Source organism: Bombus affinis, chromosome 5 (genome assembly GCF_024516045.1).
Source record: "Bombus affinis isolate iyBomAffi1 chromosome 5, iyBomAffi1.2, whole genome shotgun sequence".
In the NCBI taxonomy this organism is placed as follows: Eukaryota; Metazoa; Arthropoda; class Insecta; order Hymenoptera; family Apidae; genus Bombus; species Bombus affinis.
In genome coordinates, this window is record NC_066348.1 from 7,898,929 (window position 1) to 7,912,883 (window position 13,955).

The 13,955-nt window shown below is 38.3% G+C and overlaps 2 protein-coding genes across 9 annotated transcripts in view; one reads left to right on the forward strand and one right to left on the reverse strand.

Annotated features, from left to right (window-relative positions):
• LOC126916525 (monocarboxylate transporter 10-like) overlaps positions 1-13,955 on the forward strand; it is a 335,858-nt gene that overhangs the window by 182,958 nt on the left and 138,945 nt on the right. The gene's annotated exons all lie outside the window — the stretch shown is intronic.
• LOC126916531 (uncharacterized) lies at positions 1,680-7,448 on the reverse strand. Its single transcript, XM_050722430.1, has 2 exons — positions 6,772-7,448; positions 1,680-1,999 (listed from the first exon to the last, which is right to left on the reverse strand). The coding sequence occupies exons 1-2, from the start codon at positions 6,995-6,997 to the stop codon at positions 1,857-1,859; spliced, it is 369 nt and encodes a 122-aa protein (XP_050578387.1). The 5' UTR covers positions 6,998-7,448; the 3' UTR covers positions 1,680-1,856.

A 13,955-nucleotide genomic window follows, 5' to 3' on the forward strand; every position in this document is an offset into this window, starting at 1 on the left:
TGAAACTAAGAAAGTTGTTGTTGATTGAGAAAGAAAGTGAGTCGAGAGGTCAGAGTAAATCGAGGAGTCAAAGAGTAGAGTTGTTAGCGTTGTCGAGTTACGTGAGTTACTAACGTAGCTGAGAGATTGAGTTGTTGGCGTTGTTCAGGTGCGAGAGTGGTCGAATTAGAGTAAGATTGTTACATTTAGTTCCAAATTAAACAAACATCGTTTTCTGTCTAATATCTGTATAACTAATTTATTCTAAATAAATTACAAATTATAAATAGTATTAGGAAAAATATTATACCTAAATTTCCACGATACTACACTAGTAGTGTGAAAGATGTATGCAATGAATTATCTCAGAAAATATACGTACTACGTTATTCTAATGGTAGAAGTTGTTTATGTAAAGTATATTAGTCCACAAATATTTAGAACACCTACCATTTGGATGCTCAAAGGGAAGAAATGCTGAGACATGATCATGCCAAGTAAAATTCAATATCGCCATCAGTATAACGATGAAATATGCAGGTGTAACCTTCGAAATTAATGTATTTATTTCATTAGCATCGCATTAGCATCGCGCATAAATTAAAACGCAAAGACACATTAAAATCATCTATACCTAATATATGGCTTCATAATTATTTGAAGGAGCATATTCGCTCTTTCTGTTATAGATGGTACTCTCTGCATTTTTTGTTGTTGCTTGAGGAAAATATGCGACGTCAGAAAACCACTCATAAATAAAAACGTGTTCACCGGAAACGTCGGATTATTTGATTTCCATAAGCATTTCATCGCCCATCATGTAGTAAAGCAATTTGTCAACTGCATACACGATTGGTGTCGTTAAAAAGGTCGTGCTATATCAAAAATCGGAATATACTAATGAAACTAAAGCGTGATTGTACGCCATTTCGTATCCATAACATGAAACCCGCACATGATCAAATGCCTGAGAATAATCCATAGCATTCCCAACACTCTTTTGCACTTTAAATATTTTCCGTACATTTCTGAGCAGCGAAAAACAGAGCAGATATTGGTTCATGTGATTTTGTTGCCTGGACTCTGAAGGTGCCGGTCCATCGTCACTGGTTTTGCATTTTACTTTTCTTACATTCTTCAATTCTATTCAAAGTTAACCGTACGTCATATAGATTCCCACGAAATAAACTCGTGGCGTTCAGAATCATTAACGGAATACCAGGTATTATCGTATGTATCGCTTACCCTCCGTATTTCCATCTTATAGCCCAATGATTTTCTTTTCGCTGTTTACATGGTTTCGACGGACGGAAATATCGTATACAGTGGCCGCTGTCACGGTAGTAAACAACAATAGCAAAACTCTGTAATCAAAATTTTAAAGTTTCTACTTGATATTTATTCGAACGCCGATCATGATATTTGTATCTATGTCTATTGCAAATAGAAATTAGGACTATCGATTAAGAGCATGATTTGAGATTTGAGATTTACATACATGATGGAGATCATCTTTGAAGAGAGGAGCCATTGATAATCATTCACCAAATCAGTGACTTCCAGGAGTCTGAAGTTTATGGTAAAAAGTTTTCCAGTAAAAAGAGTTTTATTATGCAAGACTTTATCTAGCATTGTAGCTATATCGTGTTTGGTGCAGGAAGCCGGTAGACAAAGTCCAAGTGTCACCAAATCCTAAAAGAAGTGTTCGTCACAATCATAAAAACCGGTAATGTAAATCTGATTATGTCAATTGTGGAGGATATCCACATGCTTACTTCGTCTGGTAATTCTTGGTGATATTACATAATGCTACTGTGCCGCATGCGTCCAATAAGAAAACGAAACTCAAAAGGTGGATGCTCCTCGTTCGGATTCCGCTATCTCGTATTGTTCTTTGGTTTGTGCCCCGCGATAAACAACGTGAGATTTTGAGAGAGGCCGGTGCAAGCTAGGCGATCTTCTAACCAATAATTGTGTCCGCTCATAAATCCCCCGGGTGGCACGCCAATGGTGTCCAAAGCTTAAAGAATATATGATATTGCATTGGAAACATCTGATGATACAATTGGTAATAAGGATTTTAAGCGGTCAGCAAGTTGAATACAGAATTTGGGGTTTCGCGTTTAAAGCTAAAAAATTCAGTTCGTTAAGATAAGAAAAACAGCTACGACTATGACCGTCGCCTTTACGTACTCCAAACGAAGGAATTAGTTTATTGCGCAAGGTTCTTTTTTTTTATTTATTTATTGAAATTCACAATTTGTCCAATTTGGACATTTGGTAGAATTTTTTAAGTTATATAAACATGTTGGTGGCTACCCCCAGCGGGGTACCATCCTCTCGTTTCCTTTTTAGCCTTCTGTCCATGTTTATGGTTTTGTACGTTTCCGCAGCTAGCCGGTTTGAGTGTGTTGCTATTCTTGATTTGTATTTTTCTGAGTATCTGCTAATTTCTTCCTTGACCGTTGGGATTCCCAGGACCCTCCGTATGTCATCATTTCTAACGTAGCATGGTGCGTTTACTATTGTTCTAAGGATATTAGCTTGTATTATCTCTATTTTGTTTATATGGCTCATTTTTATATATTTTTAATTTATTTTCTATGCTTAATTTGGATTTTCGGCTTGTTAGCCAATGCATTTGTCTCCTTGTTTTCTGTATTTTTTCTACTATTGATTTGGTATGTATTTTCCATGTGAGTTGTGTATCTAAGTGGAGTCCTAGGTATTTGACATGCTTTCTTTGTGTTATATGCGTGCCGTTCAGTAGGATGTTTGGTGGTATCTTTTTTCGTAGCGTGAGTGTAATATGGTTGCATTTATTGGGGTTTGCTTTTATTTGTTTTTCTTGTAGCCACTTTCCTATTTTTGTGATATGTTCTTGTAGTATTTTGACTGCCGTTTCTGGGTTGGTATGCCTGACTAGTATTGCTGTGTCGTCCGCGAATGTCAGTACTGTGTTATTGGTAGTTGTTGGTATGTTCGCCGTGTATAATGTGTATAGTATTGGGCCTAGGACGCTTCCTTGTGGTACACCTGCCTTGATGTCTTTAACTTCAGAATGTGTGTCCTTGATTTTTATTACGAAGGTTCTGCTGCTTAGGTAGGATTTTATTAATTGGTGTATTTGCTCCGGGAATTGTTTCCTAATTGTTTGCAGTAGATTTTCATGGTTAATTTTATCAAATGCTTTCTCTATGTCCATAAAGAGGGCTGTGCAGTATTCCTTGTTTTCTAGTGCTATTATTATTTCGTTTATAAGCCTGTGCATTTGCTCTATCGTGGAGTGTTTGTTTTTGAAAAGAAATTGATGTTCCGGTATTAGTTTTTTTATCTCTATTATTGTTTTTATCCGACAATATATTATTTTTTCCAGTATTTTGGAAAATATTGGATGCAGTGATATTGGTCTGTAAGATGCAGTTTGGTGTGGGTCTTTGCCTGGTTTATGTAGCATTTTGATCTGTGCTAATTTCCATGGTTTGGGGAAGTATTGAATTCTTAGAATTGCATTGAATATTATTGTCATTAGTCTTATTGCTTTTGGCGGAAGGTTTTTCAAGATTTTGCCATTGATTAGGTCTATTCCTGGTAGTTAGTTGTTTTTTGTTTTATCGGTTATGTTTCTAATTTCTTGTGCTGTTGTTTTAGGTATGGTGTATTCCTTGTCGGTTGTGATAATAGTGGTTTGCGCATCCTCCTCCGTATGACTTTTGAGGTTGCTGTTGTTGATAATGTGTGGTGTGAATGTGTTGGAGAGGTGGTTGGAGAATTCCTCAGTTTGTTCTTCGTTGCTTCTTGCCCGTGTGTTATCTGCTTTTCTGATTGCTGGGACGGGTATTATTGGCTTCTTTATTTTTTTCGTGGCTTTCCATAGTGAGTAGTTGGTGTTCTCGTGTGTAGAGAGTGTCCCTATGAACTTTGCGAATTCGTTATTGTTGTGCTTCTTTATTTTGTTTTTTATTTCCTTTGCAAGTTTGTTTAGGTGTTTTTCTTAGAGTTCTGTGTTTTTGCCATTTTGCTTTCGCTTTTCCTTTTTCTCTAATTTTGTCGAGTATTTCTTGCGGAATTGTTATTGTTTGTCTGCTGGTTGATTCGGGTGTAGTGGTTGTCCTTGCTGCTTCTTGGATAGTTGCTGTCAATGTTGCTACTGCCTGTTCTATGTGTTTAGGAGTTTTCAACGGGATGATGCAGTTTATTTTGCTTTCTATTATTTCTTCGAAAATTTGCCATTTGGTGGACTTATTGCATAGTGTTTCTGGTTTGCTATAAAGTATCAGTTTGTTTCTGTATTCAATTATTATGGGTGTATGATCGGAACTAAGTTCGAGGTTGGGTGTTATTTTTAGTTTGTTTGTGTTTAGTCCCCTTGTAACTGCAAAGTCCAGAAGATCTGGTTTTTTGTTCAGGTCAGTCGGCCCATATGTCGGTGTTCCTGTGGATAATATATTGAGGTTATTATTTCTAATGTATTTTTCCAGTGTTCTGCCTGGAGGTGTAGTGTTTCTTGATCCCCATAGCGTGTGCTTTGAGTTGTAGTCTCCCGCTGCGATGTACTTGTCCTCTAGGTCCTGGAAGTATTCTTCCCACATTTTTGATGTTATTTTGTGTCGCGGAGGCACATATACTGCTGACAACTGGAAGTAGTTGCTGCTAGTTTGAACTGTAACGGTGGTTGTTTGTAAATATTCCTTATTAACTTGGCTGTGTAGATAATGTTTGATATCGTTTCTGACTATCGGTGCTGTCCCTCCGTGCGCTTTTCCTGAGGGGTGTTTGGTATCATATATGGTGTAGTATGGTATTTTCATGTAGCTTTTTATAGTGAAGTGTGTTTCTGAGACGAGTAGTATGTCTATATTGTTATTGTATATGAATGTTTTAATTTCGAGGGCCCGTTGTTGTAGGCCGTTTGAGTTCCAGGCTGCTATTTTTAGAGTGTCCGTTTTTATTTTTTGCTTAGCACGTTTGTAATTAGTTGTAGCATGACTGTGATTTGTTGGGTTTGCTGTCTGAGTACTGCGTTTTGTTCGCTTATCATTCTGGTTAGCATTTCGGTGTTCTTTATGGATTGTTTGAGCAGTTCTTTTATTTCTGCAGTGTCATTGTTACTGTTGCTGTGGTATTGGTTGTCTGTATGTGTCGTTTGGCTGGTTACTTGAGCGTAGCTTAGACTACCAATGGTGTTGGTGCTGATGGGTTTGGAGTTTGTTGCTTGCTCTGTATTTGGTATAATTTCGGGTTTCGTGCTGTCCTGTTGGGCTTGTGTGTTAGTGATTGTCCTGCTTCGTAGGGGCGGGAACAGCTTGCGTTGTAATTGTTTCCTAGCTTCGCAACCTTTATAACTGGCTGGGTGTTTTCCGTTGTAGTTATAGCATCTAACCTCCTCTATTTTTCCCGTGGATGGGCAGTGTATCGTAAGATGATTTTTTGCGCATTTAACGCATGCCGGGGTTCTATTACAATAGTTTTTAGTGTGTCCGTATTGTTGGCACCTTATGCATTGTGGGATTTCTTTTTTATGTCTAGGTGGCTCCACTTTTACTATTGTGTTTAGTAATTTTTCTATATCGTATATGTCTTTGTTATTGTTTCTAGGTTCTAGTTCGATTAGGAATAGCGGTAATGGTTGTTTGGTATCATACTTGTTTATGTTGTTTATTGACCTCACCTGGTGTCCGATTTTTGCTAGTTCTTCGCTTATTTTGTCGGTATTTATTTTTGGGTGTAATCCCCTGATTACTGCTTTGTAGCTTTTGTCGGATTTGAGCTGGTAGGTGTGGTACGCTGCATTTTTATCCTTTAGTTATCTTGTCACTTTTCTGAATGTGTCTGGGGTGTTGGTTTGCACTTTCACCTGGTCTATTTTTATCTGTTTGATGACATAGTTGTCTTTCCCTGCGGTGTTATTTAGTAGTTCGATGAGGGGGTCAATTATTTTCGCATCTATGTATATCGGTGGTGGTTTGGGGATGCGGTTTGTCGGACTTTCCGTTGGGTCCGTTGCTGCCTCTTCTGGCAGTGCGCTAAATGAATTATGCAATTTGATATCCTGAAGCCATTGTTTTTTTTTCCAGTGTTTCGGTTTTCCTCCCGCTTGCGAACGGGGTTACCTTGCGTTTTTTGCTGGAAGTTGCCACGGTCCAGCTTTCTTCGTGGTGTGTTGGTTCGTTGTCCTCGTCGTCGGCTTGTGATATTTCCATATCCTCTTTTTTCTCTACATATGTAGAGTCTGTAGCTCTATTTATAAAATATGTTTCTCCTGAGTTGGTTATTTTTATTGGTGGAATCTGCATGATTCCACGTTTTGTCGATGGGCGTTTACTTTGACGCTTTCTCTTCCCTCTTGCCGTACTTTCACTGGAGCACTGTTTCGCACGTCCGTTTGGATCGCCTGCCCAGACGGAACTGTTGCGCAAGGTGCGAAGAAAGTCTCAGGGTCGAGATTCAGCTCGACTTAAAATTATGTAGTTGATACGATCGCGATATAATCGTCCCTAGAAGAATTATGACTGTTGCATAACTTGCTTTTACCGATATTAATTTTTCATGGTGTAAATGTGTTTTGCATGCGGACAAGGGACGCGACATGTCACGAAACACAGCCGCAAGCACGGTGTATAGTTATTCGAATTCTATATCCATTTATGGTTGTATGTTGGTATGTAACGGTTATACGATTATGTGTTATATATTTAATGTGATTTGTTTTTTGCAAACAAATTCCTTCCTTTTGTACGCAATCGATTGGCAGTAGAAATTCATTTACACTACCTTAAAAGTTCTGTTTACCTCTTAGACCCCAAAGTATCTGGTTGTCAACAGCATTACGAAATTCATAAACCTCCATCCGACATCTGTTGGAATTTAGAAGATCCACATTTTCCAAAACCGCGTACGCTGGTAGTACCTGCCTCATGGTCACTGGATCTAGCATGGTCGCTTGGGTCGACACGTAAATCGTTGTTAATGATAAAAGCGATAACCATATCCATGACGAAATTTTTGCGTACTGCATACTCTGGAATAGGATTTGCACTCGGATTATTGAAATTCTCTATTAAAAAAGTGGTCAACCATACAAATGACCATTATTCTCTCTTATACGATAAAGTACGTTGTCGCATTTTCGATTCTATGATCGATCAAGAGTATCACTACTATAACATGAATGAAATGTTCAGTTCATCTATTGAGTACCAACATTTTCTAGGAAGATCGCGTCAAGACTAGTCGTATTCAACAAGGAACGAACAATTTATGACGTAGAACACCAAGAATGATTTTGAATATTTCATCTTCGTGATTATCGCCCAGTTACGGAACCCCAATTAAATTATCGCAGTACTGTTATCGGCACGTGGCTTACCGAAAACGTCAATTATCAGCACGCCGATACATTGTTGAACAAATTTTGAATTTTTTCGGTTTTTCTCGGTCAGTATTTGATCGTAATAGATTCTTGTGACGTAGTACCGAACCTGCTAAGCTTTCTTCTTAGAACTAACGGTTCTCGAAATGAACCAATTTTGAAAAAAATTGCGGGGTTTTATCTTTATGGATGTTTTGTGCTTTTACAATAGCAGTTACCTCATTGCAAGAGTAGAATGATATGTATTGTTGTTAATGTTATAAATATTGAAATATGTGTGAACCAAGGTGAGGGAGACAGAAAGATGGGACCATTTCCTACGTACATTTTTTAATTCAGTTAAGAAGCTAAAACTCTGACAGAAAATGTAACGATGGCACGCGATACCGCAGACGTTTGTGCCAAGAGTTGCGTCAAATGAAACTTGCAAGTCGTGTTTTGTTTACAATTTGAAGGAGAAAAACTTTGGCGCAATACGCTATGAGAATGATATCAGGCCTGTAAGTATGAAACCGGAATTTGCCTATAGATGGCCCTAGCTGATAATGTAGTTATCACTAAACTGCGTCATTGATGCCAAAAGTTTTTGCTGACATCTCACAAACATTTTCGACTCAGAACAATCCAAGTTTCATACAACAGCATAGTTTGTAACAGCGTTGAACATGTCCAATTTTGTGCCTGGAAACTACGATTTGCGGACAGCATTGATTTTCTGTTATCATTTGAAGAAAACTGCTGCAGAATCGCATCGAATCCTTGTCGAAGCTTACGGTGAGCATGCTCTTGGTAAATCACAGTGCTTTGAGTGGTTTAAATAATTCAGAAGTGGCAATTTTGACGTGAGGAACAAAGAACGTGGAACGTAGAACGTAATTTATTATGAACTGTTAAAACCTGGCGAAACCGTTAATACTGAGCGCTACCGACAACAAATGATTGATTTGAATCAAGCTTTGCGTGAGAAACGACCAGAATTTCAAAAAAGGCAACACAAAGTAATTTTGCTTCATGATAATGTACCATCACATACAGCAAAACCGGTCAAGGAAACGATTGAAGCGTTCAGTTGGGAAATACTTTCGCACGCGGCTTACTCACCAGACTTGGCTCCGTCCGATTACTATTTATTTGCATCGATGGGACACGCACTTTCTGACCAGCATTTCACTTCTTACGAAATTGTACGAAAATGGCTCGATGACTGGTTTGCCTCAAAAGAGCCACAGTTTTTCTGGCGTGGCATCCACCAATTGGCAGACAGGTGGGAAAAATGTATAGCTAGCGATGGGCAATACTTCGAATAAAATATTTTTAATCATTTTCATATAATAAACGTGTATTTTTTATACAAAATTTCCGGTTTCATATTTACATACCTGGTATATACAACAATATCGATAGATCAGTGCTATGCGCGCTCTGGGGACCAATCGTTCAACCATTGTATCAAGTATTAAATACAGCCACTCCTCGCATTAACTACCACGGGCGTTGTTGAGATTTGTTTTCAAATTGGAAAATGACATGTTTTTCTAATTTTTCTTGACTATTTCCTCAGCATAAATGTCAGCTTTCTTCGAATACGCAGAAATTGAACAGCTTCTTTACTCCACGTCTAGTGAAGAAGATGGTATCATAGAAATGAGCTTCAATGAGACTTTATTCTCTTAATGTGAACTGTCCTCGCGCCAAGTCTGGTGGCGAAGTTGATGATTCGAAGTCACGAACGATACTGAACTAACCGTTTTTAATGCCGACATTAATTCTCCGAACGACGTTTTCGTTTGAACGATTACATGAGACTGCCGAAACTACTTACGCAACATCCATTACCTGATTTAACACGAAATTCAAGAAATTCCCAATTAGCATTTTACGTATAAATCATTCCTTAGTGTTCTAAGTCAGGGTCCCGATACTAACTCCGATCGAATCGTTATACTCCGCTAATTTGGAAAAAGACAAGATTAGGAAATCTCCTATTTAAACTACGATGTGCATAGAAATTTAAAAATATTCCTACGAATGTTCAATGGAATGGTTTTGGCTGTTACAGTGTCGTTCTCTGAAAATTTTGTTTCTTCGGACGGCACAAGTTATTTCAGCCCATTTATTCTGATAATGTTGGCTAATGCGCCATCACATCCTTCCACAAGTGAACTTTTAGGAATTGAAAGTGAAATTGTAACGTATAATTATTTAGGTGATACAGTCAGTGGTGTAGACGGTAATTGAATCTTTTAAGAGACGTTACGGAAAAAATTTATTGCGTGGTGTATTATTATCTCTTAATTGCTGGCCAGAATGGTATGGGAGTTTTACGACTTTATAAAAGATTAAGTTTAAAAGATTGTATTTCTTTGTTATGTGAAACACCATGCTTAAACGCGCTGAGAATATGTCATGTAACCATCTAAATGACAATGCGAGTCAAATTAGTTTCATCTATTCTTTCTACAGACAATATTGACATGAATGAAGACATGTAGATACGTTGGATTGGAATAAGATGAGCGATAGCACAAAACGAGATCGATGGAATACAATCGTTTATTTTAGAAGGAATCATTTCGTTATATCTAAAACGGATTGTGTTATTGTCTATATCTCCTGTAGTTTTGATTCTTCTCGAATCAGTTATATGAAACTCAGCTTATAGGAATTATTTTATCTCTCAATTAGTTCAGATAATTGACGTTCTAAAACTCCTGTATTGCAAATTGTTATCCGTGACAATTATTTCCTTTCACTCCATATCATTTATTATCTTTTCGACTGTTGACCCCGTATTGGGTCAACTAGAACATGCTCGCGTTTACGAATGGTACCATATTTCGTCATATAGTACACGGCGTTTGTACTTTTCGTACTTAAATTTGGTTGAAATGCTTGTTATTTATAATTGTCATAAGATGTTGTAGGACGTGAAGGGTGCCAAAGGACTACTCAGTGTATTAATTTAGTAGTGCATTTATTAATGTTACTAGCTGGACTGTATTCAGACTGTTGTTCCAAACTTGCTATCGACTCAACTGATCACTTGCAAATACTGAACTCCTTGCTCCTCGACTCTGTACTAACAATCGACTGTTGACTGAGGTACCGAATGCACATTGATGGGTCATTAGTCCTATAGTCGACGCTTACACTTCGTCACAACACTGTATGTATTTCGTTACTTTTTTTTTTTTTTAACAATTTTTCAACGATACTACAGTAAGGACCAAAAAAGCTGCTGAAAAGAGAATCATTGTGTCAGGGCCACGAAACACGTCGCGTTCGTCGTAGTTGTAGTTTTAGCAAGATGACAGTTCTTTGGGATTATTGCGGGTCCCGGGACGTCACGAAGGCCTTGTGTGGCTATTGTCATTATCACAGGCGTCTCTAATTTGTCGTTTTAGTAACAGCTAACTGTTCGGGATTTGGATGACCGTCTGTTGCGTGCTGTAACTCTCTACTTAAACCAGCCCCTATCCTTGGGTAAGATATCCACCAGATGTTTAAACACCCTTATTGCAGATCCTCAAAAATCGTAAGAAGATTAGGGCCATCATAAATTTTAGCATTTTTTATAGCTAACATCCTTAAGATCACACAAGTATCTTTTAAAGTTGAAGCATTCCTTTGAGTTATTGTCTATTCCGAGAAAACACGGGAAAGCGGGGTTCCCATGTACAGCGCCATCCACAACCGACCGTTGATTGGCGGCGACCAACACCCATCCTTATCCATCAGTCTTATCCCTATCCAATTAACAGCAATGATCGTCGCTCTTGTCACGTCGAAGATACGAGGAATGATGAAATTAAGAAATCACTGGTCATTTTCTCGCGTCGTTCGAATGATTTCGCGTAGATTTAAACGTTTTATGAGCAAGGTAAGAAAAATTCAGACTTTAGATATGCTGGCAGAGTTTATTATGTGAATTCAACAGAGTGACGGTTGAGAATGTTACAACAAAAAGTGTCGAGAACTGATTTTGGCGAAGTTTATATACTATGGCTTTGGCCCTCATGGAGGACGTGTCACGGGCTCTCTTGTCAGAGGTGGCAATGCTGTTACTGTCTTCTGACCCTGGGTCACTGTCTATGTTGTTGTTTCGATGGCCTGCAGGATGTTCTTTAGCCCCCCCCCCCTCCCCTGGGGTAATTTTCTATTGGTAATTTATGGCTCTGTGACAAATACAGAGTACGCAATAAACACTAAACACATCAGCACCAACACCTTTGGCAGTCTAAGCTACGCGCAAGTAACCAGCCAATCGACATACACAGACAACAAATACCATAACAATAGTAACAACGACACTGCAGAAATCAAAGAACTGCTCAAACAATCCATCAAGAACACCGAAATGCTAACCAGAATGATAAGCGAACAAAACGCAGTACTCAGATAGCAAACCCAACAAATCACAGTCATGCTACAACTGCTTACAAACGTGCTAAGCAAAAAATAAAAACGGACACGTTAAAAATAGCAGCCTGGAATTCAAACGGCCTACAACAACGGCCCCTTGAAATTAAAACATTCATATACAATAACAATATAGACATACTACTTGTCTCAGAAACACACTTCACTACAAAAAGCTACATGAAAATACCATACTACACCATATATGATACCAAACACCCTTCAGGAAAAGCGCACGGAGGGACAGCAGCGATAGTCAGAAACGATATCAAACATTATCTACACAGCCAAGTTAATAAGGAATATTTACAAGCAACCACCGTTACAGTTCAAACTAGCAGCAACTACTTCCAGTTGTCAGCAGTATATGTGCCTCCGCGACACAAAATAGCATCACAAATGTGGGAAGAATACTTCCAGGACCTAGAGGACAAGTACATCGCAGCGGGAGACTACAACTCAAAGCACACGCTATGGGGACCAAGAAACACTACACCTCCAGGCAGAACACTGAATAAAATACATTAGAAATAATAACCTCAATATATTATCCACAGGAACACCGACATATTGGCCGACTGACCTGAACAAAAAACCAGATCTTCTGGACATTGCAGTTACTAGGGGACTAAACACAAACAAACTAAAAATAACACCCAACCTCGAGCTTAGCTCCGATCATAGACCCATAATAATTGAATACAGAAACAAACCAATACTTTATAGCAAACCAGAAACACTATGCAATAAATCCACCAAATGGCAAACATCCAAAGAAATAATAGAAAGCAAAATAAGCTGCAACATCCCGTTGAAAACTCCTAAACACATAGAACAGGCAGTAGCAACATTGACAGCAACTATCCAAGAAGCAGCAAGGACAACCACTACACCCGAATCAACCAGCAGACAAACAATAACAATCCCGCAAGAAATACTCGACAAAATCAGAGAAAAAAGAAAAGCAAAAGCAAAATGGCAAAAATACAGAACCCGAGAAAACAAAAAACACTTAAACAAACTTGCAAAGGAAATAAAAAACAAAATAAAGGAGCACAACGATAACGAATTCGCAAAGTTCATAGGGACACTCTCTACACACGAGAACACCAACTACTCACTATGGAAAGCCACGAAAAAAATAAAGAAGCCAATAATACCCGTCCCAGCAATCAGAAAAGCAGATAACACACGGGCAAGAAGCAACGAAGAACAAACTGAGGAATTCTCCAACCACCTCTCCAACACATTCACACCACACATTATCAACAACAGCAACCTCAAAAGTCATACGGAGGAGGATGCGCAAACCACTATTATCACAACCGACAAGGAATACACCATACCTAAAACAACAGCACAAGAAATTAGAAACATAATTGATAAAACAAAAAACAACAAACTACCAGGAATCGACCTAATCAATGGTAAAATCTTGAAAAACCTTCCGCCAAAAGCAATAAGACTAATGACAATAATATTTAATGCAATTCTAAGAATTCAATACTTCCCCAAACCATGGAAGTTAGCACAGATCAAAATGTTACATAAACCAGGCAAAGATCCACACCAAACTGCATCTTACAGACCAATATCACTGCATCCAGTATTTTCCAAAATACTGGAAAAAATAATATATTGCCGGATAAAAGCAATAAAAAACTAATACACCAATTTGGTTTCAGAAACAAACACTCCACGATAGAGCAAAGTGCAAAGATCCTTAGAATAATAGTAAACACACCATGGTACGTCAGAAATGATGACATACGGAGGGACCTGAGAATCCCAATGGTCAAGGAAGAAATTTGCAGATACTCAGAAAAATACAAATCAAGAATAGCAACACAGCTAAACCAGCTAGCTGCGGAAACGTACAAAACCACAAACATGGACAGAAGGTTAAAAAGGAAGCACCCAGCAGACCTCATAAAGGATATAACCTAGCAAACGAGAGGATGGTACCCCGTTGGGGGTAGCCACCAACATGTTAATATAACTTTTAAAAAATTCTACCAAATGTCCAAATTGGACAAATTGTGAATTTCAATAAATAAAAAAAAAACTTCTTATTCCGGTATGAATTTTTCGAGTCGCTGAGGAACGTCAGTAGCAGTGGTCTCATCACTTATAAAAGAAGAATGACCAATGATATTATATCAAACATCCTCGCAAATTTCAAAAC

Excerpts from the sequence above, each read along its gene's own strand:
- LOC126916531 (XM_050722430.1), bottom strand. The coding sequence starts at position 6,997 with ATGCAGTACGCAAAAATTTCGTCATGGATATGGTTATCGCTTTTATCA. Across the intron at positions 2,000-6,771 it reads GATACTTTGGGGTCTAAGAG|CTTTGGACACCATTGGCGTG; the intron begins GTAAACAGAACT and ends ATATTCTTTAAG.